The sequence below is a fragment of the Stegostoma tigrinum genome, chromosome 1, assembly GCF_030684315.1.
Source record: "Stegostoma tigrinum isolate sSteTig4 chromosome 1, sSteTig4.hap1, whole genome shotgun sequence".
In the NCBI taxonomy this organism is placed as follows: domain Eukaryota; kingdom Metazoa; phylum Chordata; class Chondrichthyes; order Orectolobiformes; family Stegostomatidae; genus Stegostoma; species Stegostoma tigrinum.
Window position 1 is genome coordinate 19,336,123 of NC_081354.1, and position 27,660 is coordinate 19,363,782.

Consider the following 27,660-nt stretch of genomic DNA (forward strand, 5'->3'; position numbering starts at 1 on the left):
AAATGGTATTGCACAGCCTTTTTGATTGACTCTGCCGAAGATTCTTGTGTGGTTGTAGTAGATTCGCAGCTGCTGCCAAGATGAACTTTATTCATGATTACCTGCAGATAATACTGACACTGCAGTACACTCATGTTCTGCTCCAAGCACCTGAAGGTAAGTTGTGAGCATTCCATTTCTGAATAGATCGAGTCACGACTCTTCTTCTGCTTAAAACAGTTTATGAATAGAATGCAATTAAAATTTTATTTAAATTATGTTTGGGTAAATACTGCAATAAACAGCTTCAAGTCAACTCTTTCAATGTTATTCTTGGAGATAAAGAATTTACCTTCTTTACATTCTTTACGAAAGCAGTTGATTACTGTCAAATTAATATTTTCTTCCTTTGATAGCCATCGCAGATGGGATAAAAGTCTCCCAAACTCCTCCAGAAATCAACATCTCTGAAGGAAGTTCTATCAACATGGAATGTTCTTGTGAAGAGGATGTACAAGTGGAAAGCATTAGGGTAGATTGGAACAAAGACTCAGAATCGATCCTCAATGCAACAAGTTCAAATGGTTCTGTAAATCAAGCTTACATCAACAGACTCTCTTACACTGTTGAAAAAACAAAATCAACGGTGACAATCAAAAGTATTACTCGAGATGATGCTGGACTGTATCAATGTCAAATGTTGATTGAAATACCACCACCAGTTCGAAAAGGCAATGGAAATGGAACAATATTGACAGTGCAAGGTAAACTTCCACTAAAATTAAAAATCCATGCACTATTACATGGGATGCTCAAACGCTTGCCAAACAGAAATTTTTAGTCATCACGTATCTAGACAATGCCATTGATATTTGAAAGTAAAAAAACTTGACTTGAAATAGTACTATCAATTGTATAGATTTTATTTCATATCTATTTAATAAATAGTAGCAATGAGACTCTAGCCCTGTTAACAGCTTGAAGAACAATAAATGTAATTAAAAACCTAAAGAACTGTGGATTCTGTAAATCAGGACCAAAAACAGAAGTTTCTAGAAAAGCTGAGTAGGTCTGGCAGCATCAGTGAAGAAAAATCAGAGTTGGCGTTTCGGGTCCGCTATTCTGAGGAAGGATCACTGGATCCGAAACTTAACTCTGATTTTTCTTCACAGATGCTGCCAGAACTGCTGAGCTTTTCCAGCAACTTCTGTTTTTGTTACAAGCTTTGTGTAACCTTGCTTCATGAATTAACCCTTGGAGTCTGATTATCATTCTGGTAAGTCTATGCAGCACACCCTCCAAAACCAAGCTATCCTTCCTAAGATGTGAAATGTTGAACAATTCGCAGTATGACTGATGCATGGCCTCTATCTCTTTGAATTCTAGCCCATGAGGGATGAAACACAAATCCAATATTAGCCTTTTTATTTTCTGTCCATGTTCACAACATTTTCATGCTATATGTGTTTGGACTCCCCATGTTTCTTTGGGCCTTCATTCTTTCTTGCATTTTGCCATTTAGAATATATCTTGCTCTACCCTTTTTCATATCCAAAGTATACAGCCTCACACTTGTCAACATTGAAATTGAGTTGCTCCAGTCTTGCCTATCTATATAATCTGTTAACAGCTCATTGTAATTTTACACTCCCATCTACACTGCTTATAATGATACCCAAAACTGTGATAATGATAAATTTGGTTATGTAGTTTCCTATTCCATCATCACAGTCACAATTAAATATGGAGAATAATTGAGGCCCGAACATAGAACCTGATGGGGTACCATTCATTCAAACCAGCTGATTAGTCACCCAACCTCATTACACTTTGTGTCCTTCCACTGTTACTGAATTTGCCTTCAATTGCAAGAGTTTCAACATTTAGTTTGCTCTTATGGGGGAATTAATTGAATGCCTAACGAGAGGAACTGATTTAAAAGACCTAATATTTCATTTGAAAAGCCAATAATGAACTTTTGAAACCAAAGATATTGACAAAGCATAGAATAACAAAACCTATTAGATTATTAGATTAGATTATTCATTGTATCACACATCAAAAGTAATATACATGCTTTTTTTTCTAATGTAACTACTCAGTATTGATAGTAACATCTCAGATCAAATGAGATACTGTATTCACAAATGTATTATTTTCAATTATGAGTAAACAAATATTTAACAGAGAGCCTTTATTAAATTATAACTGTAATCAAGGGAATCAATTAATTCAACATATGTAGTTTTTACTCAATGGATTATTATTAGTTATCTGTTTTACTGCAAGTAGCTATAGATGTAGAGACCACAACTTCATTCAAAATGTAATTCAATATGCATTTAAAATGGGAGAACATTGAAAGCTGAAGATTAGGGCCAAGAATGAGAGTAGAGGTAATGGGAACTGCAGATGCTGGAGAATCCAAGATAACAAAGTGTGGGGCTAGATGAACACAGCAGGCCAAGCAGCATCTTAGGAGCACAAAAGTTGACATTTTACCCACTCCAACGTACCTGTCCGTCCTCCCCGGACTGACCTATCCCTTCCCTACCTCCCCACCCATACTCTCCTCTCCACCTATCTTCTCCTCTATCCATCTTCAGTCCGCTTCCCCCTCTCTCCGTATTTATTTCAGAATCCTCTCCCCATCTCCCTTTTCTGATGAAGGGTCTAGGCCCAAAACGTCAGCTTTTGTGCTCCTAAGATGCTGCTTGGCCTGCTGTGTTCATCCAGCCCCACATTTTGTTATCATGAAATGAGAGTACAGTTTAAAAGCCAGTGACAGTAAAAATGGTCCAATAACCTCCTTTGTGCTGGTCTTATGATTGTACTTTGAAAATGTTTAAAGGAAAAATCAAATGCATTTTTTTGAGCTCATTAAATTAAATTTGCCTTATATTGCTCAGACTCTCCAAATGGCATCATCTACTCAAATGTTTGCCATTTTATTATGAACGTAGAACATAGAACAGTATAGCACAGTACAGGCCCTTTGGCCCATGATGTTGTGCTGAACTTTTACCCTAAATGTAAGGTCTACCTAACTTCCATCCCTATTTTATACTATCATCCACATGCCTTTCAAACAGTTGCTTAAATGCCCCAAATGAGGACGACTCCACTACCCTCTTCGGCAATGCATTCCATGCCCCTACCACTCTCTGAGTAAAGAACCTACCTCTGACCTCTTCCCTATATATATCTCCACTCACTTTAAAACTATGTCCCCTCATAATAGCTGCCTCCACCCTAGGAAAAAGTCTCTGGCTGTCCACTTTATTTATACCTCTGATCATTTTGTCACCTCTATCAAGTCACCGCTCATCCTTCGTCGTTCTAAAGAGAAAAGCCCTCACTCACTCAACCTTTCCTCGTAAGGCCATTCCAGGCAACATCCTGGTAAATCTCCTCTGCACCTTTTCTAATGCTTCCACATCTTTCCTGTAATGAGGCGACCAGAACTGGACACAATACTCCGGATGTGGCCAAACCAGGCTGGAGCGGATAAATCTTTGAATCTAGTAAAATCTAATTCAATCTCTATGTTAATGCCTACTTTTGGTTTATGCACGTGAATGATTTTATGAGGATGATACTTCAATTTATTCTTCATCTCCTCCCATTTTTCATCTACGCATTGCCACACAGTAGTGTCAACCGAAAACACACAACTTGTATGCAGCCAACAGTCAGGTTTATCTCACCGTCACTTCTTTGGCTCCTCAAGTGTCTCTGAATTGTCACATTGTTTGTCCGCCATCCAGAATAAACTTATTAAAAATCTCCTTTAACTAAATATTGGGAGGGATGAAGCTGTTGGCTTTGGTCTCAGCATCTCTTTCTCCCCGCCACCCTTACCCACATAGACCTAAAATGATCATTCCTTGTCCATTGTTTCTATCCCTGGTCACTGTCTTAAACTCAGCAAGACTATTTACAGCCGCAGCCTTGTGTTCGACAAAATCTTGAGTTTCTGATCAGTTATCTGCATCAGCCCTGGGACCGCTGCTTCCATCTCTTCAACACTGCTTCAGTCTTATCTTATCTCAATTTGTCTGCTCAACAAAAACAAGGTTGCTGGAAAAGCTCAGCAGGTCTGGCAGCATCTGTGAAGGAAAAGACAGAGTTAATGCTTTGGGTCCAGTGGACCTGAAATGTTATCTCTGATTTTTTCCTTCACAGTTGCTGCCAGACCTGCTGAGCTTTTCCAGCAACTTTGTTTTTGTTTCTGATTTACAGCATCCACAGTTCTTACGTTTTTTTTTCAGTTTGTCTGCTACCCTTTTATCCTCAATTCCTGATTTTGCCAATGCTCTCCTAACGGGCCCCCTATCTTATAGCTTTGATAAACTGGTATTCATTCAAAATCCTAATGCTCATATCTTAAATCCTATGTCATACTTATGATTGCTCAGCTGCACTGTTACCCATTGTTCACCTTCACTCTTTCCCATTCAGAAATACTCCAGTTTTAAAATCATCACTCTTGTTTTCAAATTCCACCAAGGGTTTACTATTCCCTATTGTTTGTAGCTTTCTCTAGTCCTACAGTTTAGAGAATTTAATGCTTCTCCAGCTCTGGCTCTTGCACATCCTTCATTTGAATCGCTCAATTTGTGGCTTTGGTTTCAGTTGCCTTGGTCCCAAGCTGGAACTTCTTTTCTAATTCTCTCCAAATCCTTCTACTTTTGTAAGATGTACATTAAAGCCCAGTGTTTTCTTTTTCCAAATTCTCGTGATTTCTCCATATGTGAGGCAGTGTCAAAATTGACAAAATATTATTACTCATGGCAGTCTTGGGGAAGCACCTTAAGATGTTTATTCTATTAAATGTTCTAGATAGCACTCAAACCTTTTACAGAGAAACACTGAAAGGGAGATGGATGATTTCTGTTAGGGAGAGAGGGGGAGGATGGGAACTTGCCAGGCAAGTGATGTTCATATTCACATTTTTCCACTTGCTTACTTTGCCTGTATGACTGTTCTGCATCAATACATTTGTTTAAATGTCATGTCTAGACTTAACTGCAAGATCATTAACTGAAAGAAAGGGAACTTTTTTTAATGTGGAGGGTCATGGAAAACCTGCAAAATCAGTGATAGGAGGCAATCAACAAGGTTCTGACTGGCAAAGAAATGGATAAAAAAGACTTTGAAAAAAAACATTTGTTGATTATTGCTTTGAGCAGCATTTTTTTGAGATTGTAACTGTTCTGTTCTGTGATGGTTCATTCACCAATTGTGCTGGTTACACTGTCCCAAGTAAGGTTTAATATTCATCCAGGTTTTTTATATTCATCATCATTTTCTATTTCCAATTTGAAAAACATTGCTGTGATTTTTTGATAAGTTTGCATTTTACAATGATTTAATGGGCAGCCTGTTGGAGCACAATTTGTCAGTCAGCTGGCTTTAGTTAAAATGTAACTTTTAGTGAAAGAAGCTGCTGCTGGAAGCAAGATTTTGAAATGACTTACCATTTCCAAGTTTTATGATAAAATCGTTTCAAGCCTTATCGGGAGACTATGCATACAGTGCTCTGGCAAATCTTTGTCATTTGGTTATAAGGACCAATTTTAATTTGACACAACTGTTGGTTTTAATCCTGTAGTCCTAGTAAGATGGCCAAATAGTGCTTCCCATGCATCATATAAAAAGCATCAGATGTGAGATAACAAGGTGTAGAGCTGGATGACACCTTGTTGTCTCAGATTCTCCAGCATCAGCAGTTCCTACATTCTCTGAATCAGATGTGAGATTTTGATTTGCAATCCTACCCGCTGATGATATCAGGCCTCAATTCCTTGTACTCTGCTTCATTCAATGTCACGCTGTGGCATATTCTACAGCATGCAGCATACTACAACCATGCTAGCTACTCTGGCACATGTATACTGTAATACTATTGAAGGGACCTGGTGTGCAGTTTGAGGATATTGTTCCCCTTAAACCATCCACATTTTGTGGGGTGGGAATAGGAGAGATGAGGCAGGTTTGGCTCCTCACATAAAGACATGCTACAGCTGCTTGGAAAGCATAAGCATACATGCAGGAAATTCTTCTTGTGGTCACGTACCAGCTGTACTTTGAAGAAGTTGTAGATCCTATTGTGTATGAACCTTGTGTTTAAACAATGTTCATGAATGTCTTGATGGATGCACTCGGTTACACCTTGGAACTTCCACACGGTAGAATGTCAAGGGATTGGATGAAGCTATTGAAGAAGCTTTGGCAATTTACATCTTGTAGATTGTATGTCGCTGTTGAGGGTGAATCTTGAAGCCAAAAGCGTACACATGAAGTGATCAACAAACCAGAATCTGACAATATGCACCTTGAGGCACGATGTTTCACGTTCACTCAAAAACAGAAGTTGCTGGGAAAACTCAGCTAGTCTGGCAGTGCCAGTCGAGAGAAAGCAAAGTTAATGTTTCAGTCCAGTGACCCTTCTACAAAATTGAAGATCTGAAGTCAATTATGAAGAAGGGTCACTGGACTCGAAACGTTGACTCTGCTTTCTCTCCACAGATGCTGCCAGCAATTTCTGTTTTCTTTACAGATTTCCAGCATTCGCAGTTCTTTTCTGTTTTATTTTACACCCACGCTGTTAACCTGATTAAAAAAATCCAAAGCCATCATACCATCAAACACTTTTGTTACAATTCAAGTTATCTGTCCTCAGAAAACTGCTATCTATTTGTTATTGGCTAAATATGATACAGCGGTAATTGCCAACATGCTACTCCTGTGAGTTCGGAAAAGGGAACATGTATCCAAGAACTTGGGAAGCCATGAGAAAACACATGAATGCAAATCTTTCAGCGTACATAGACCAATCCTATTTTTTGGATCTGTTTGAAATGCCTTAAATATTAACCTGTGAGGGACAAAATCATTCCTTGTTTGTGTTTTTTCTCTCTTCAGAGAACCTGTTGGTGTAAAATAAGATTATGACAGCCACGGACAAGGTGAATTGAATGTAGCTGTTCCCCTTTAGTCAACGGGTCAGTAACAATGGGGCATAATATTAAAGTGAAAGTTTAGAGGGGATTGGATGAAAAACCTTTTCATGCAGAGGGTGAAGGGGTCTGGAATGCATTGCCTGGCAAGAAAGCTAGGCAGAAAACCTCACAATATTTAAATAAGTACTTGGATGAACGCTTGAAGTTTCATAACAGTAAATGCTATGGGCTTAGGACAGAAGAGTGGGGCTAGTGTAGGTGGTATTATACTTATGGCAGTACAGACTCAATGAGCTGAAAGGCCTCTATAGTTCTATGATTCCGTGAGAGAACTGTTGTGTAGGTCACTGCAGTGAGTACCAAGAAACTCTGTGGTTCACTATGTCGTGCATCAGGCTACAGATATTGAAAATTACAGATTCATGTCTTCACAAAATGTCCTTCACCGCCACTTTTTCCTACTACCCCTACAATACTGATTCATTTTTCAAACTGCATCACTAAAATGCAGTCAATTTAACTAAAAACAACTTTGATACGGACCATCACTATTTTGAAACAAGTTGTTCTCATATTGGTTTACATTAAAGTGAGAAGATATTTCTATACATCTCAGAGTGCACGTTGTAGTGTGGAGACTAATAGGCTGCAACTCTCTTCTGCAAAAGGCATGGAGACAGAGTCTTTGAATTTTTTTTAAGATTGAAGAGGATAGAATTTTGAAAAACTAGAAGATGAAAGGTTCATAGAGACAGTTGAGAACATTAGAGTAGAGATTACAATTAGATCAGCCATTATCTTATTGAATGGCAAAGCAAATTTGAGGGGACAAATGGCCTACTCTTGATCCTAATCTGTATATTCTTATATACACTCCTAATTGCCCTTGAGCAGACAGTAATGACTTGTCTTCTTGAACCACTGCAGCTCATCTTGAGTTAGTTCACTCATAAAGCTATTCGTGAGGGTGTTACGGGATTTTGGCTCAATAACAGTGAAGGAACAGTGATAGATTTCCAAGTTAGGAAAGTGTACAACTTCCTAAGAAATTGCTGCCCTTCTCCTTACAAGTGCTAGAGATTATGGATTTATAGGATGATGTTGAACAAAACTTGTTGAGCTGTTGCTGGGCATCCAGTAGAACTACTGTGGCTACTGTAGGAAGATAATGGTGAGAGTGGATATTTCAGGTGATGAATGGTATGCCAAGCTTTGAATGCTGCTGAACTTCTTCAGGATTGTTCAAGCAGCCTCCCTTAAATTGGCTGGTATTCCACCACACTCCTGACTTGTGCTTTGTGAATACTGGAAAGTTTTTGTGGAGTTAATAAGTGAGTCATGCACAGCATAATTCCTAGCGTTTGATTAGCTCTTGTACCTGCAGTATTTTTATGGCTGGTGCACTTAAGTTTCTGGTCCAGTGTGATCCCAGCATATTGATATTGACATTCAGTGATGGTGATCCCATAGACTAACAAGGGCACTTTCTTATTGGAGATGTTCATTACCTCGCACTTCTGTGACAAGACTGCCACTTGTCACTTATCAATCTGACCTGTATCAACATGCCTGGATGAGTTCAGCTTAAATACCACTCAAGAAGCTTAGTACCACCCATAAAGTCGCCCATTTGATTGGCACCACATCCATAAATGCTCATTTTTCTCCACCATCAAAGCTCAGTAGCAGCAGTGTGTACCATCCACAAGATGCATTGTAAAAATTTACTACGGCTCCTTCGATAGCACCTGCTAAACCCACAAACACTGCTGTCCAGAACAATAAGAGCAGCAGATAGGAGGGAAAACCATAAGTTCCTTTCAAAGGCACTCATGATGCTCACTTGGAAACATACCACTATTCCTTTACTTAGTCAAAATTCTCGAACTACCACCCTATCGGCACTGTGCACTGAATAGCAATGGTTGAAAAAGGCAGCTCACCATTACCTTCTCAAGAGCAACTTGGGATAGATAACAAATGCTAGCCCAGTCAGCCAAGCACACATCCCATGAATGAATAGAAAACCTGAAATGTTGTGCAAACTACTTCATTATCTGAGGAACATCTCACAATATGTCTATCTTCTCTGATGTTTTTTTGTTCCAGAGCTTAAAATGGCCACTCCATCCCCATTCTAACATTGTGCAATGACTTGTAGTCTAAGAACAATGTCGGCAACAGAGAACTCACTATGCTTCATCTTATACCGAAATTTCACATCCATTTTCTCCTCCTTACATCCCTTCCAAATTTTTCTAACTTTGTGGCATTTTCTGTCATATTCTGTTAACCTTAATCCTATGCTTACTACTCCCTGGAAGCTCTCCCCTATATTCTCAAGACTGAGCAGTGAACTTTAAGGAACAAGCTAGCCTAACAACTAAAGAAAGCAATTGTAATTTTAGAGTGGTTAATCAACAAAGAGAAGGTCCAACATCAAATAAGTTGGTATTGTTTTCAGGCTGTATATTTGCTTATGTTTTTAAGCTAAAGTTGATCCCAAACCTGCGGTCTTGGCCCTAGACACGCTATGCGATGTGGGGCCCCAGCTATCTTTTTGTTCATTTTAATTATAAATATATCATCACAATTTTAATTTCCTGGATTTAAAATGTTGAAGCCATTTTAGAGAGGGTTAATTGTTCAGATTACCCCTTTAGACCTATATGGAAATTCCATTTACCAGCCTTGGTTTGCAACCTTTACCTCATTGAAGTGAAAATCATTCTCCTGACACTTTTGGGGAGTTGTTCAGATTTTCACTACTTAGTGCATGAGTAAGTGCCTGCTTATATCAGCACCGAGGAGCTTTGCTCTCAGACTGTAGATATTTTCCTAATCAGCCTGTTCAGAGATTATTACCTCTGGCACAGGTAGGACTTGAATCCAATCCTTCTTGGCCAGAGGCAGAGATACGACCATTACTCCACTACCATGACACTATTACAGTACAAAGGCCCCATCTTGCATAATGATTGGACTCACTTATGCTGTACTCTCCACCAGTGGAAAAAAGAACTCATATATCCGAAGTGCTATTATGCGCTGCTGAGTGACTTTCTTCTCACCAAAATCACAGAGACTTTTTCTTTATAGTTTCTTTTTCACGTTTTTAAAGACCAACAGTAATCACTCATATAGCTAATGAAATATTTATAAGCAACGCCAATTCTGGGCCATACAAACTGTCAAACTCTCCACCGGAGGAAGTCATTTCTCTTTAACTACCTTATTAACTTATTTAATTATCTGAAACACTGCAATTCAATCACCCCCTCACCCTGGACACTCAAGCAAAATACAACCTTAGTTTAGACCACCTGCCCTTCTCATTGGCCCGTTTTATGCATACAGAATATTGAAAGCTAAAGAGCTGGAATTTATAATATGCATGAGGGGAAAGCAAAACAGTTATCCTGATATAACATCTCAGTGAATATAATTTACCAAATATAATCATATTACATCCAACGATGGAACCACTCATAGAGCTTAATATTATTATAGGCCTAAATTTCCTTCAGCCTAACAACCAAGATTAACCATGGGTGCTTCTGCTACACCTGTATATTAGCTCAGTTCATTTACATTGTTAAGCTCCAAACTCTAACGGTAGTTTCTCCAAAAATTTGCGGATGACACCAAACTTATATAGTGGACAGTGAAGAAGGTGTCCTAAGATTACAAAGAGATCTTGATCAATTGGATCAATTTGCTGAGGAGTGGCAGATGGAGTTTAATTTGGATAAATGCGAGATGTTGCATTTTGGTCAAAAAATAAGACCAGGGCTTATACTATTAAAAGTAGGGCCTTGTACAGTATTATAGAATAGAGAGCTCTGGGCATTCAGCTACATAATTCTTTCAAGTTTGTTTCACATGTGGATAGGATAGTTAAGAAAACATTTAGCACACTTGCATTAATTGCTCAGACCTTTGAGTATATGAGTTGGCATGTCATGTTGAGATTGTACAGGACATTGATAAGGCCTCTTCTGGGGTATTCTGTCCAGTTCAGGGAAGGCTATTATTAAGCTGGAAATAGTTCAGAAAAGATTTCCCAGGACGTTGCTGGGAATGGAAGGTTTGAGTTATAAGGAGAGGCTGGTTAGAATGGGACTTTTTTCATTGTAGCGTAAGAGATTGAGGGGTGACCTTATAGAGGTTTAGAAAATCATGATGGGTATACATAAGGCGAATGGCAGGTGTCTTTTTCCCTAGACTGGGGGATTTCAAGACTAGGGGACATATTTCTAAGGTGAGAGGAGAAAGATTTAAAAATGACATGAGGGGCAACCTTTTTACACAGACAGTGTTTCCTGTGTGGAATGAACTTCCAGAGGAAGTGATGGATGTGGCTACAGTTAAAATGTTTACAAGACATTTGGATAAGTACGTGAATAAGAAATATTTGGAGGGAGGGATATTGGCCAAACGTAGGTAGGTGGGACTAGTTTAGTTTGGGATTATGTTCAGCATGGACTGGTTGGACCAAAGGGTCTGTTTCTGTTCTCTATAAATCTATGACTCTAATATCAATATTCACACTTTAACAACAGTTAATATTTTAAAATCATCACAAATGGAGAATGCTCGAGAATGTATTAAAGTTAATTATATTCTTCAGGACAGTTCAGTTTTTGTTCTTGAACTATCACAATAAATAAAAGATGTCTGAAATGGCAAGTAACTTTTACAAAAATGTTTTTCCTATAGGTGCAGCCAATAGTATGCATGCTTGTATTTAAATTATAATTTTAAAATAAATTGGATAGCTTGGAAAATTCTATATCGCATGATCTGCAAGTTCAGGGATAATCTGACAAAACAAACACAATTCCTTCTGCGTTAAAGTTGTGGAAATCTCAACTCTCTCAATTGATCATTCTACTGAAGAAAATGTCAGTCTGGGCATTTAGTTCAGATTTGAAACTTGACTCTACTTCCAATAAAGCATTATTTCTTTTTTCAATTTTATAGCACACAAAAATACACCCGAATTGAGAGCTATTGTAGCAGCGTCGGTATTGTTGTTGATATTGGTTCCTATAGTTTTATTTTACAAGAAACAACAGAAAATTCAGAGAAATAGAAGAAATACAACAGCAGTACCAGGTATGTGACCGATAATCATTTATTAAAAGAAAAATATTATACTCAAAATTTAACTTTTTCTCTCCACAAATATACTGCCAGACTAGCTGGGTGTTGACAGACTTTTCTTCATTTATCCCCCTCTGTTTCACAAAACCTGTAGTTGTCAATGTGGCCACTGGGAACATTTACACGTTATGTTCCTGGCTAATTAGTTCTGTTCTATTTTGCAGTTAGAGAGAGTCTGCATCTCATTACGTGGTTGGTTCGCTGCCACCATTCTCTTTAAGTGTACGCATCTGCAAGGCGTGGGTGGTTTAATTTCTTCTTCAAAGTAGAAGACACAAATTATATATAAAGAATAGAGGGCAACTTAAATGATCAATATGCACCAAAAATTTTAAGATGATTAATATTAGCATAGAGAAAATATTGGAGGAACCTGAGGGATTAAAGTTTAACGTAGCCCAAGGGTCTGATGGCCTATATCCTCAAGTTCTAAAAGTAAATGTTGTATTGATATGCTGGTTAATATTTCCCAAAATTCCCTATATTATGGGACAGTCTCAGCAAATTTGAAATTTTCAAATGTAACATCACAATTCAAGAAAGGACTGACAGAGGAAATAGAGATACAGGGTAGTTGACCTGACCTGGCCTCAGCTGTTAGGAAATGTTGAAAACTATTTTTAAGGAAATCTTTACAATACACTTTAAAAATCACAATATGCTCACATAAAGTGAACATCCAGTGGCAAAAGGAAAATTGTTTCTGTCAATTTTATTACAGATCTTTGAACCCATAGATGTATTATATCAGGATTTCCAAAAGACATTCAATAAGATGCCATATAAAACTTTTGTTGTAATAAATGAGCATAGACAGAGCATTGATTCATGAATAAGAGGCAAATAGTAATGACATATGGGAAATCTTCAAGTTTTTAGGCTGTGTCTGATGGAAAGTCACAAGGAAAAGTATGAGGACCTCAGATATTTACAATCAATATTGAAGATTTAGATGAATAGGAAGAGAGCATGTTTCTAAGTTTCAGGATAATGTAAAGCTAGTGGGAATGCAAGCTGCAAGCACACAGTGAGATATAAAGCATTATAGACAGGTTTAGTGAGTGGGCAACAAGATAGCAGATAGAGTATTATGTGAGAGAGAGCAAAATTATTCACTTCAGTTGTAAAAGAAAGGCTGTATTTTTTTAAAAGTCAAGAAACGTTTAAAGAAACTTGTTTGTATTTGTACAAGAAACATCAACACTTAACATACAGGTGCAACAAGCAGTTGGGAAAGCAAATGGCATATTGTTCTTTATTGAAAGGTTTTGGAGAGAAGGAATAACAAAGTCTTGCCACAACTATACAGGACTTTGCGACTACTCCCAGGACTCTGTGCACAGTTTTGCCTTCCATATTTAAAAGATATACTTGCATTACATGACTTACTTGATTTACATAGATGATTTGGAGTTGGGGACTGTGTGTGGTGTGTCAAAATTTGCAGATTACACTAAGGTGAGTGGTACAGCAAAGTGTGCAGAAGACACTAAAGTCTACAGAGGGATATAGATTGTCTAAGTGAGTGGGCAAAGGTCTGGCAGATGGAGTACAATGTTGATAAGTGTGAGGTCATCCATTTTGGTAGGAATAACAGCAAAATTGACTATGTTTTAAATGGTAAAAACTTGCAGCACGCTGCTGTGCAGTGGGACTTGGGTGTCCTTGTGCATGAATCGCTAAAAGTAGGATTGCAAGTGCAGCAGGCAATTAAAAAGGAATTTTAAAACAGGGAGGCTTTGCTGCAGCTGTATCGGATCCTGATGAGGCCACACTTGGAGTACTGTGTGCAGTTTTGGTCTCCTTACTGCAGAAGGGATATACTAGCACTGGAGGGGGTGCAGAGGAGATTCACTCAGTTGATTCCAAAGTTGAGAGACTTGGATTATGAGGAGAGACTGAGTAGGCTAGGATTATACTCATTGGAATTCAGGAGAATGAGGGGAGATCTTATGGAAACATATAAGATTACGAAGGGAATTGATAAGGTGAGGCAGGGAGGTTGTTTCCATTAGCAGGTGAAACTGGGACAAGGGAGCCTAGCCTCAAAATAATGGGAAGCAGATGTAGGACTGAGGTCAGGAGGAACCTCTTCACCCAAAGGGTTGTGAATCTGTGGAATTCCCTGCCCAGTGAAGCGGTTGAAGCTACCTCACTGAATGTGTTTAAGGCAAGGCTAGATAAATTTTTGAACAGTAAAGGAATTAAGGGTAATGGTGTACATGCGGTTAAGTGGAGATGAGTCTCAAAAAGATCAGCCATGATCTTATTAAGATAATAAAGTGTGGAGCTGGATGAACACAGCAGGCCAGGCAGCATCTCAGGAGCACAAAAGCTGACGTTTCGGGCATAGAGGGTCTAGACCCGAAACGTCAGCTTTTGTGCTCCTGAATGCTGCTTGGCCTGCTGTGTTCATCCAGCTCCACACTTTATTATCTTGGATTCTCCAGCATCTGCAGTTCCCATTATCACAGCCAAGATCTTATTGAATGGCAGGGCAGGCTCGAGGGGCTGGATGGCCTACTCCTGCTCCTAGTTCTTATGTTATTATGTTCTTATCAGAGAGAGTATGGTGAAGGTTCACGAGATTGATTCCTTGAATGAGGCAGTTATTTTATGATCAGAAGCTGAGTAAATTGGACTTTGATTCTCTAGAAGTTGTAAGAATAAAAGTGATTTAATCAACATTTACAAGATTCTGAACTAGATTGATGGGACACATATCAAGAGGTTGAAATGGTGGGGGAATCTTGAACATGGGAGCACAGTTCGAGGATAAAGGGTTTGCCATTTTGGGCCAAGACGATGAAAAATTTCTTCACTCAAAGGGTTGTAACCCTTCAGAATTCTCTACCCATGAGATTTGTGGATGATTGTTTATTGAATATATTTAAGGATAGGCTAGACAAACATTTAGTTTCTCATGGCATCAAGGGGTACATTGAATGGGCAGAAATGTGGAGTTGAGGATAAAGATCAGTAATGATCATTATGAATGGTGCAGTAGCCTCAATGCTTGGCATGTTCTCCTATTGCTCCTATTTCTTATGTTGTTAATGGTGAATAATTAGGCCTTGTGCTACTTAAATTACTGACTATTTTGTGTATTAATGTGACAAATTAAATTCCATTTGTACCTTTTTTAAGTCCTGTTTGATGCTGCAAGAGAAGAGATTAGTGAAGAAAATCAGGAGAATGAAGGGAATGAGGAAAACTCATCCTCAAGAGGCTCATCTCATTGGGTATGTCATATTATGTCTGAATTTTTTGTTTACAAACAACAACATTTATGCACAGTACACTTAATTTCCCCAAAGTAAACTTCTTCTCCCACCAGTAACCAATCTGGGCAATCCCCCTTTTGGTCACCCACTTCCTCCAAAAAACACAGACAGAGAGAGCACCAGGAGGCTGCCGGGAAGGTAAGGATGTTTTCCCCACTTTAAAAAGCTTACCTCGAGCGGGAGCAGTCTTCATATATTTGGGCAGCGGCTGAACCCGAGACACTACACATGTAGTGTCTCCCACCCGCCCTCCTCCTCTAACCAAAAAATAATGACTCGGTGATGTGTAGATAAGGTAAGGCTTTTTCTATTTCACGTTTCTTTATATATATCGTGTGATTGCCAAAAACTTTTTGGCACCTTCTTCATTTACCTAAGTTAAGTTTAATAATGTCAGGAGACCTCCCACCCGTGTTGTGCTCGTCTTGCTCAACGTGGGAGCTCAGGGACAGGGCTGATGTCTCTGACTCCTTCACGTGCAGGAAGTGTGTCCAGCTGCAGCTCTTGTTAGACCGCATGATGGCTCTGGAGTGGCAGATGGACTCACTTTGGAGCGTACACAATGAAGAGGGGGGCGTGGATAGCACGTTTAGCAAGTTGGTCACACCACAGATTAGGATTGCTGAGGGAGATAGCAAATGGGTGACCAAAAGGCAGAGGAAGAGCAGGAAGGCAGTGCAGGTGTCCCCTGCGGTCATCTCCCTCCAAAACAGGTATTCTGTTCTGGATACTGTTGGGGGAGATGGCTCACCAGGGGAAGGCAGCAATAGCCAGGTTCAAGGCACCGTGGCTGGCTCTGCTGTACAGCACAGTGGGAAAAAGAGTGGAAGGGCGATAGTCATTGGGGATTCAATTGTAAGGGGAGTAGATAGGTGGTTCTGCGGTCGAAAACGGGACTCCCGAATGGTATGTTGCCTCCCAGGTGCATGGGTCAGGGATGTCTCCGATCGGCTGCAGAACATTCTGAAGGGGGAGGGTGAACAGCCAGTTGTTGTGGTGTGTATAGGCACCAACGATATAGGCAGAAAACGGGATGAGGTCCTACAAGCAGAATTTAGGGAGTAAGGAGCCAAGTTAAAAAGTAGGATCTCAAAGGTAGTAATCTCAGGATTGCTACCAGTGTCACGTGTTAGTCAGTGCAGAAATGAAAGAATATCCAGGATGAATGCGTGGCTTGAGAGATGGTGTAGGAGGGAGGGGTTCAGAGTTTTGGGACATTGGAACCGGTTCTGGGGAAGGTGGGACTATTACAAATTGGACGGTCTACACCTGAGCCGGACTGGAACCAATGTCCTTGGGGGTGCTTTTGCTAATGCTGTGGGGGAGGGTTTAAACTAATGTGGCAGGGGGATGGGAACCAAATATTGGACAGAAAAGAGGTAGTAATGAAAGCCTGTAGGGAACTAGATAATGGAGTCAGTGTGCCTAAAGGGAATAGTAGTTGGGGAGCAGATGATGAACACAAAGGGACAGGTGATCTGAGGTGCATTTGTTTTAATGTTTTAAATTTGTTTAGCCAATGCAGGCCTCATTGGCTGGTGTAGTATTTATTGTCCATCTCTAATTGCCCAGTGACAGCAAGGTAGTTCCAACACAGAGTGGGAAATTTACAGGTTGAGGTGTTCCAATCCGTTGGCTTTTTAAAAATGTATTTCCTCATGTCACCAGCAAGGCCAGCAATTGTTGCCCATCCCTAACTGCCCTTGAACAGAGGTGAGTCACATGTCAGCCAGACCAGGAAAGGACCGAAAATTTCCTCCTCTAAAAGGCATGAGTGAAGCAAGTGGTGTTCTTACAATAACTTCATGGTCACCGTTAAACTAATTTGTATCTCCAGATTTGAGTTACTTGGATTGAAATTCCAGCAATTGCCAAAACAGGATCTGAACCTGTGTCTTCAGAGCAGTGGTCTGGATCTGCAAATTACTAAACTCATGGCACCACCTGCCGAAGCCTGCTAGGTGCGAGAGGTCATGGGTTGGAAGGTATTGCTGATGGATCCAGGTGATTTATTGATATAGCAATCGAAAATGTTTGGTCCCCTCAGAGACACTATGCTTTGAAGCTCTGTAGTCATGTTTTGGTACTGAGAAGCATAGGTGACTGGAGAAAATAATGGGTCTTAAGTAGGTCAAATAGAAAAGAGTGGAAAAAGTACCAAAGTGAAGATTTCTGATGGGGTGGAAGATGAGACAAATTAAATGACAAAAGAGATTGCTTTGCAATACCAAAAATAGTAATAATATGAATAGGCCATGAAAAGAAACAAAAGGTTGGTCCATAAGAGGATTGGATGGCAAACTATCAGAATCAACAGCTAGATGATGGGCAAAAGGAAGATAGTTAGGATGGGCCACTGTAAAGGGTAAGAGACAAAATGGGGAGGGGTGTTCAGAAAGAGATGACACGTTTCTGCCTCATCACAGTTCCTATCCCTTTTCACCCTGCGTCATTTCACCTCCTGATTATTTCTGGTTTTGACAAAAGGTCTTTCTGAGGTGGTAGGAGTTTTGCCAGCTGGCTGAAGAGCTGCCTAAAATACCCAAGCTGATTGTTTAAGGCGGGGACCGCCAAAACAAACAGCTACACCACTGGTGGACTTTCAGTTGGAATTAAGGCCCAATGGAAGCAGAAGCTTTGCCAGCAAGAACTGCTGGACACTTCAGAAGCACTTGGCTGCATCATGCAGGGGACCCTGATGGCTGAAGCTGAAAGGCTACTGAGGATTGCAGAGGAGCACTGAGTGTAGAAGTTGGCAGGCCATGTTGTAGCTGAGCAGAATATTAGTCAAGTCACTTTTGGAATACTACATTCAATTCTGGTCACCCTGCTATAGGAAAGTTGCTGTTATACTTAAAAGGGTGCAGAAAAGATTTACAAGGCTGTTGCTAGGGTTGGGAGGTTTGAACTATAGGGAGGGCTGGGGCTATTTTCCCTGGAGCTTTGAAGGCTGAGGGGTGACCTTTATTAAAGTTTCTAAAATCATGAGGCACATAGATAGGGTCAATAGCTAAGGTCTTTTTCCAAAGGTAGGGGTGTCCAAAAGTAAATGGCATAGGTATAAGGTGAGAGGGGCAAGATTTAAAAGGCATCTACAGGACAACTTTTTCATGCAGAGGGTGGTGTGTGCATGGAACGAGCTGCCAGAGTAAGTGATGGAGGCTGTACAATTACAACACTTAAAAGGCATCTGGATGGGTACATGAATACGAAGGGCTTAGAGGGACTTGGACAAAATGCTGGCAAATGGACTTAGATTAATTTAGGATATCTGGTTGGCATGGACCAGTTTGGCCAAAAGGTCTGCTTCCAAGCTGTACGACTCTATGACCACAGACTAAGGGAAGTGATTTGTGTGTGGGCCACAGGACAGGTAGCACCTAATACGAGTGTATAAGGTTATGAGGACATGATGAATAGAAAGTAGCGCTTCCCCTTCATTGAAGGGTCAATAACAAGAGGATGTTATGTTAAAGAGAAAGGCAGGAGGTTGAGAGGAGCTTTGAGGAAAATGTTTTTATCCAGGTCAGGGGAATATGGAAAGCATTATCTGAGAGATTAGTTGAGGCAGGAAATGTCACATCTTTTGAATGAGCATTTGAAGTCTAATAACATTGAAGGCTATTGACCTAGTGCAAGGTAGCGGGACGAGTGTAGTTAGTAGCATTTTTTGGCAGTACAGGCTTGACTGTATGATTGTTTGAGGGGACAGAGGTCATGGGGTAAGTGGGGCAGGGGTTCTCGATAGCAAGACCATAGGGGTGGATCTCAGTCTGACACTGTCCTGTTCCATGTACAGCCACTCAATCAGGTACCGACCCAATAACTCAGGTGGACTAGTTGCCTGCACAGGTTGACCTGTCAGGCAAGTAGCATGGCAACAGAGATAGTAGGAACTGCTGATGCTTGAGAATCTGATATAACAAGCTGTAGACCTGGATGAACACAGCAGGCTAAGCAGCATCAGAGGAGCGGGAAAGCTGATGTTTCAGGTCTGGACCGTTCTTCAGAAATGGAAACAGGACTCCTTTCAGGTGGGTCGATTCTAGTGATGGTGAACTGAGGCGATGAAGTGGACTTCAACTGACCACCTTAAGGGCCTAATGTATTGGTGGGATGAGATGGTTTACTATAGAAATTCCCCACCCAAACATAATTCAGTCAAAGGGGGAAGGTGATGGTGTCAGATACACCACCACCTCACCTCATTACATGGCCTTCCAAAACTCGCCAACTCCCAGAGCATAATGTTCTACTCTGCTTTTCTCTCTCGCAGGTGTTGCCAGACCTGCCGAGTATTTCCAATGTCTTCTGCTTTCAATCCAGAATTTCAGCACTTACAGTATTTTGCTTTTATATTTGGAATCCATTTGACTATCCAACAGGAGGAGAATACCTTCATCTTATTATTACGAACTGCATGAATTTGAAACTGTCTCAGAGAAAAAGAGAGAAATAGGTCAATGCCCAATCCATCCATTCTTGATTTTTAATGATGCAATTTCAACAATTCAATGTCTTAGGCAAACTGGAATTGTCATTTACCATCATAAAGTATTCATGTCATGCTCTATGTTTCAGGAAAAGAAACACTTGAGATACCACAAGTTTAAAGCTATAAAAACAGGCATCACCTCATTTGGAAAAATCCTTAGCAGTGTTTTAGAAATGAGGGTAAATCAAAAATTTCTTCTTTGCTCAGTGACACATTGGAAAAGACTGTGATGAGTCAGATATTACTTTTGGAGAGTTTCATTCAACTAACACAGAACTCCTTGGTCTTTTTCAGCTGGCCTCATCATTGTATGAATCATTTGACTACTTTGCAATCCAAAATGTAAACGAAGAAGTCAGATGCTCAGTCTCATCCAGATGAATCTTCAACATACACGTGAAAGTAGAAGACTATTTTCAAAATTGACTTTGTTCATATTTTAAATTGTTCACCATTTCAGGAAGACTGAGAGTCAAGCCTGCTTTCTAACTGGAGACTTGGCTGTTGCCATGTGTTAACAGAAGCTATGTCAGGTCAGAAGATTGAGTGCAGCACCAGTTGAAACTCTGTGGATCAGAGAGATGAACAAGTTCATTGCCTTTTCTGTTGCCAGCTACTGTATGGGGTGAGGCACCAAATGGTGCAGAACCATCATCCCAGGAGGACTTTAGGAATGGAATGGATGCAAGATCTCCACAAAAGGAGGCCATGGGAGAAAAATTGTTGATCCATTACTACACATTAATTTAACAGCACAAAAAATCATAAATCTGTGATTTTGAGAGATCCAATCTATTTTTACAGTTGAAGTTCATTTAAAGGTTATGATCATGGAGTGTAGTGACAGTTGTGATGTTTAGACCGCAGAATTGTGCAACACTGTGGAAAGTTGCATTGGCCCCTCCCTGAGTTTCCTGTTTTCAGCTTTTGGTGATTCTGCAAGATGTTTGCCAAGCCATCATTGCAACTCAGAAAAGGAAAAAAAAATCAAAGTTTTAACTTTTTTTAAAAATGGTTGCTCATGAGATGTGTACATCATTGGTTTCACCAGCATTTTATGCCCATCACTAGGTGCCCTGAGGAATGTAATGGAGAGCTGCATTCTTGAACCAGATCAGTCTATAAGGTGTAGAAACACCCAGAGTGGTGTTATAAAACATGGAACATAGAACACAGAACAGTGCAGCACAGTACAGACCCTTTAACCCACGATGTTGTGCTGAACTTTTACACCAAACCTAAGGTCTATCTAACCTCCATCCCTACCTTATATTATGCCTATCTGTCTAATAGCCGCTTAAATGCTCCAAATGAGGGCGACTCCACTACCCTCTCCAGCTATGCATTCCACACTCCTACTATTCTCTGAGTAAGGAACCTACTTCTGACATGTCCCCTATATCTGCCTCCACTCATCTTAAAACGATATCCCCTCGTAATAGCTACTTCCACCCTAAGAAAAAGTTTCTGGCTGCCCACACTATCTATACCTCTGATCATTTTGTACACTTCTAACAAGTCACCTCTCATCCTTCGTCGTATAAAGAGAAAAGCCCTAGCTCTCTCAACCTTTCCTCGTAAGACCGTCCCTCATGCCAGGCAACATCCTGGGAAATCTCCTTTGCACCTTTTCCAACACTTACACATCTTTCCTGTAATGAGGCGACCAGAACTGGACACAATACTCCGGATGTGGCCGAACCAGGGTTTTGTACAGCTGGAGTATAACTTCACGGCTCTTGAACTCAATCCCTCCATTAATGAAAGCTAACGCACCATACAGCTTCTAACAACTCTATCCACCTGGGTGGCAGCTTTCAGGGAACTGTGGACATGAATCCCAAGATCTCTCTGCTCCTCCACACTGCCAAGAATCTGTATGTTAACGCTGTATTCTGCTTTCATGTTTGTCCTTCCAAATATGGAATATAGAAATGGATTGTCTGACATTATGGCACAGATATGTGGTTTGAAGCTCATCTCAGGGTCATGATTGTGAGCAGTCTAAACTTTGAAGAGTCTGTGAAGGGATATAGATAAGTTAGGTGAACAGGCAAAAAGTTGACAAATGAAGTATAGTGTGGAAAATTGTGATCTTGTTCACATTGGTAGGACAAATGGACAAACTATATAGAACGTAACTGGAGAGATATTTCTAAATTCTGTGGTACTAAGGGATCTGGGACTTCTGGTATGCGAATCAGAGCATATTAGTATGCTGGTGCAGCAATTGATAAGAAATACAAATGAACAATGTTGTTAGAAGAGGAATGGAATATAAACACATGGACAACTTGCTACAATTGTACAGGGTGTTGATGTAACCACATTTGGAGAAATGTTTAAGATGTGGTCTTTTTACTTGAGAAAAAATGTAATTGCAATAGAAGCGTATTGGAGAAACATATGAAATAGGAGCAGAAGACAACATTCGGTCTCTCAAGCCTGCTCCACCACTCAATAATTTGTATTTAAAATCCCACATTTCCAGCTATACCCTCTGCAACGTTCTAATACTCCCACCACCACCATTCCCTTCCCACCCGGATATCTAGAATTGATCCATCAATGTCATCAAAATACTTATCTGTTCTCACTTGAATGATCCCTGGAATGAAGGTATTGCTGAAAAGGAAAGTTGGACAGGTTGGGCCTATAATTAATGAAGCTTAAAAGAATGAGAATTGATCTTTTTAAAACTTCTAAGATGTAGATGGGATTTGACAGTAGATGCTGGGATGATACTTCTCCTTATGGGAGGGACTAGAACTTTGGGACACAGTTTAAAAATGAGAGGTCTCTATTTAAAATGGCGATGGGGTTTATTTTTACATTCTGGAGTCATTCGTCTAAGCTATTCTCTGTCCCAGTTTGCAATGGAGGCAGGATCAATAAATATACTCAGGGTCAAGTTAGAGAGATTCTTGAATGACAAGGGATTCAAATAACACTGGAGGGAGAAAGGGAAGTAGGACTGAGGCCAAAATGAGATTTGATCTTTCAAACAGCAAAGCAGCTCCTGCTCCTTATTCATTTGCTCAAACATTTGTCAGGAGAGGAATAAAGATGTTCACAAGGAGTTTACAGTATGGAGCAAAGACAGTGGTCTGCCTCTTACCAAAACCTAATTGCAAGAAATTTTCGGCTCTGCTAGATGTCAGACAAGCAATTTGATAACTGGGTTATAGTAGATGAATTAAGAGGAGGATAGTAATGAAAAGCTGGATGTTGATGAATGTGTGAACACACTGACAATGTGCTCTTGGATAACGCTGCAGAGTAGCACCATGCAAATGAAAATTTGGATAGAACCTTGGCATAACGTGGGAAGAGAAGTTAGTGGCAGTGATATTCTGACTATGGTTAGATAGATGAGAATAGGGGAGGCAAATCAATGTTCTGAAATACTGGAAAACAGTGCAGCCAACTGAAAATATCTGCAGAAGAGAAACACTTTTTTCAACCTTCTGGAACAGAATCCAGATATCGATCCTCAAGGATAATGGACAGTGAGATGAAGTCTCCATCTAATTCTGCAAATTTCACAGGGAGAGATGGAAGAGAACTGAAATATGGAGATTTTTTTCACAGCTGCAGCCATCTGTGCATGACTTGTGCACTGAAAAGTACCCAAAAAGTTTCTATGTTAAATTTTGCAAAGAGCCATATAATTCAGGCCACTGATAAACAATTTTTGTTTGGTTATCAAACTCTGCATATTTGGCAAATATAATGTTAAAACCATTTTGTGAAACAGTGCTGTTCTACGTGCAAAATGAGTCTCTGTCCTATTAATGTAACAATTTACGTCCAAAGTCTAAAAATGGAACTTAAGTTTTCATCATATAAATAGCAATGTTAGCAAGTCACGAAGAATTTCTATAAAATTAATGCAAACAAAAAAGTTTCACAATTGTTAGGGCTGCCCATAACTGACTGCACAAAATGGCTGTTAAGGCTGCCGATATACAAAATGACTGTGACGGCTGCCCAAAACTATTGCTGACAAACATTTTCTCGAGGTCACAACTGATCCATAAGAAGATCATAAGAAGAAAAAATAAGTAGAACAATAGCAACTCTGCAAGCCATAGAACATTTGACGCTAAAGACAAGATAACAACATTTGACATTTGATTCAACTCTGTAAGCCATAGATAAAACATTTAACATTTGCAGCTCACACGAAAGATAATATTTGAACAATAACACATTAGACCACCTCATACTAATTAGTTGTTTAATCAACAATTATAGATTATACTTAGTTCATAAAAGGATTCAATGATGAAGGGAGGAAAGAATGATGAAACAGTTCCAAGTAAGGAAGATGTGTGACTGAGAGGAAGGTTTGCAGGTGATGGTTTCCCAATGTCCTTCTATCTGGTAGAGGTTGCAGGTTTGGAAAGTGCTGTCGAAAGAGCCATGGTGAGTATACTACAGTCCATCCTGTAGATGGTAGACACTGCTGTCATTGTGCATCAGTGGCAAAGGGAGTGAATGTTGAACATGGCCGATGGGATGCAAATCGAGTGGGCTCTTCATCCTAGATGGTGTTAAAGGTTATTGAAACAGCATCCATTCAGACAAGTTATGAGTATTTCTTCACACTCCTGATGAGACTGGGGACAGGTTTTGGAGAGGCAGGAGGTGAGTTACTCATGGCAGAACTTCCAGCCTCTGATCTGTTTTTTTTAAATTCCTTCAGGGAATGCGATAGGTAAATACCAGTTCGGCCAACATTTTCCACCCATCCCTAAATGTCCAGAGGGCAGCTAAGTGTCTGTCATATTGCTGTGGGTCTGGAATCACATAAAGGGCAGACCAGGTAAGGATGACCGTTTCCTTCCTAAAGGACATTAGCGAACCAGATGGTTTTTTTCCTGACAATCTGTGCTCCTCTTCTTCCAATGGGTGAGTCAGCTGACAACATTTTGAGTCATGAAAAATGAACAACAGGGACCAATGTTCCATAATGGAGCTAGATTTTAAAAGCAGGATCAGGAATCTGACACCTGGATGAAATGTGGTACCTGACACCCTCATTTTGAATGTGGTAGCTCTAATAGGCCAGGCAGAGAGGAGTTTGCTGCCCAATTTGTGAGGAAGACTGCATTCCAGTGTCAGCAACAGCTTGGTCATACTGATGTTTGCCACTACTTTCAGGATAGAACACGCAGCTGATCATAGGGCTAGAAGGATTAATGTTCAAGAATGGTAGCCAGGAAAAACTAAGGTAGCGCACAGATTTTGTCACAGATTACCTCAGGGCTCAATATATCTCACATTCAGTGCTTTTCCATAACCCTGTGAATAGACTGGGAAAAAGGCAACTGCCTGTTTGCATTCATCAAAATAATAATTTACAAAATCTATTCCCGATTGTACTAACCCCCAACCAAGGTCCTAAAGGAGGTGGATAGGCCATTAGATGGCACCAGGCAGGTTATCCACTCTGTCCAACAAAAGCACTGGAAATCTGAAATAAAAACAGAAAATGCTGGAGCAAGCCTGGCAGCATTTGTGGAGAAAGAAAGAGACCAATACTGTATTTTTCCAGACTGTTAAATACTAAGCACACGGCATGGAAATAGAGCATAGCTGATTTTGCCAAGTCAGATGTTGAAATTTGGGAGGAAAATAACTTGAAGGTTTTCATTCACGCGATGGGTTTTCAATTAAGTCTGGTTCTAACTTCATCAGCCTGCTTGATTAACATTGAATTTTGTCAGGTGCAGGTTTGTTTGTTCTAACATTAACAAAGGCATTTTCAACTTTACATTAAGAAAAAATTCAATTTTATTTTCCCCAGGTCTACATGTAATTCATAGTAACATCTAGATGCAGAGATTGTAGGAACTGCAGATGCTGGAGAATCTGAGATAATAAGGTATAGAGCTGGATGAACACAGCAGGTCAAGCAGCATAAGAGGAAATTTTTTCTCAAGTAGGGTCTAGGCCCGAAACGTCAGCTTTCCTGCTCCTCTGATGCTGCTTGGCCTGCTGTGTTCATCCAGCTCTATACTTTGTTATCTCAACATCTAGATGCAATTCGTTAGGTTGTGGGTGGATGAGAGTCTGGAAATGAGGGAAATGTGTGTGTGTGGTCAATGCCTTTTATCTTCTCCAGAGTGGTAGCATATCAGTCGTTCCGTTACTTTGGCAACTAACCAGACAAAAACGTACATAAAGTGGAAGTGAACTGGTTCACTCTGTGAAGTACCAAGGGTTAACTGTCTGGTTCAGGAAATAGTCTGCACTATTGGTGATATTATCAGCACTTGGCAGTTAAACAGACAAAAAGAAGAATGTAAAAATGTTAATTGTGACTTTTTATTGCAATGTTACCAAGACAAAATACAAGGAAACCTAGTGCAGAATTAAAATTTGGTGATAAGTCAACTATATTACACCTGTTATGACTGTTCACACAATGTAAAAAGATATATGCTTTGCTAACATTTTTAAAAAAGATATCCTTAGTCTGGAAGCAGAAATTAAATGCAACATGTCAATGCTTGTAGAAGCCTAACTTGGTAAAACATAAAGAGACAAAATGTTAACGGCCAAGAATTTGGTGAATCAAGTATCTGAAAAAGTTAGCCAATACATTTTCCTCACCCTTCAAATTCAAATGTGTTGCACATCTAATTGCTGGAAATGTGCGCTGATAATAGGGGTAATAGGGTACTTATGGCACAAGACCAACAGACTCAAACAAAAAATTTAGGGAATTTTAAACAAACAGGAATGATGGAGAAAGATGTATTTTAAAGTTATATACTTAAATTAAACTGTCATTAGATTTTACTGAAACTCTTCCTGGTTTTCCATTTGTATGATTATGAAGAGCTCAACACATACAACGAACAGTTCTGGTGAACTTGCTATTAAGTTGTCCAAAAAGGAAAGATGCAATTTGTTATGTTATAGTCTCAAAATTAGAAATACAGCTTAAAAACAAAATATGTACTTTGAGGGCAACAAATTTTAAATAATTTGAAAGACTTACTGATGACAATATGAATGCACTCATTGGAGGTACCGTTATATCTTGGAAGAAAAATTTATGCATTCAAGGCAGGCAGCACAAACCCACATGCAGATCTACATCAGGAAATGGAACATTTCAAAGTTCTGTATCAGTCAATCAGTTGACATATCACGTAGACCAACTGGAAGAAGTGTGGTTTGTGACACATTGTTTAACAATTTTTGGAATTAGAAACAGTACCTTAGATTTTCATTAAGATTGTCTTTTATTAGCTGACACTTTATTGACAACGTGTAGAATAAAACAGGATTTTTATTATTGATTTTTAATGAAAGGAATGATGTTGCTTTTTTACAAAATTTGACTCAATTCACTTTGAGTTTGAACTGACCGAAGGATAGAGATAGCCCATTTCAACCCTTTAGACCATTCAGCGTGAATGCGGCTGATTTGGATCACAGCCCCATTTAGCTACTTAGCTTCACACCCCATAGTACTCCTATACAAGCAATAATCTATCGATTTCAGTCTTGAGTTTCAATTTCCCCAAAAACTGTAGCCTACTGTGAAAGAAAACTTGAAATTTCTACAAACTATGTATGATCAAATGTTTCCCAACATCTTTCCCAACTGGCTTGACACTAAGTTTAAGGTTATGTTTCTGTGTGCTCAACTGCCCCGCAAGTGGAAGTAGTTTTCATAATGTACCATTTTAACATTTTAGACAAGTTGATCAGACCACCTTCTGATCTTTAACACTTTAGAGATTGCAATGCA

The 27,660-nt window shown here is 39.7% G+C and overlaps 1 protein-coding gene across 1 annotated transcript; it reads left to right on the top strand.

The window, feature by feature from the left end:
* Positions 1–25,863, top strand: LOC125457469 (uncharacterized). Its single transcript, XM_048541678.2, has 5 exons — positions 1–156; positions 396–743; positions 11,928–12,062; positions 15,258–15,352; positions 20,184–25,863. The coding sequence occupies exons 1-5, from the start codon at positions 81–83 to the stop codon at positions 20,268–20,270; spliced, it is 741 nt and encodes a 246-aa protein (XP_048397635.1). The 5' UTR covers positions 1–80; the 3' UTR covers positions 20,271–25,863.
* Positions 25,864–27,660: the final 1,797 nt, after the last annotated feature.

Excerpts from the sequence above, each read along its gene's own strand:
- LOC125457469 (XM_048541678.2), top strand. The coding sequence starts at position 81 with ATGAACTTTATTCATGATTACCTGCAGATAATACTGACACTGCAGTAC. Across the intron at positions 744-11,927 it reads AACAATATTGACAGTGCAAG|CACACAAAAATACACCCGAA; the intron begins GTAAACTTCCAC and ends TCAATTTTATAG. Across the intron at positions 15,353-20,183 it reads CAAGAGGCTCATCTCATTGG|CTGGCCTCATCATTGTATGA; the intron begins GTATGTCATATT and ends GGTCTTTTTCAG.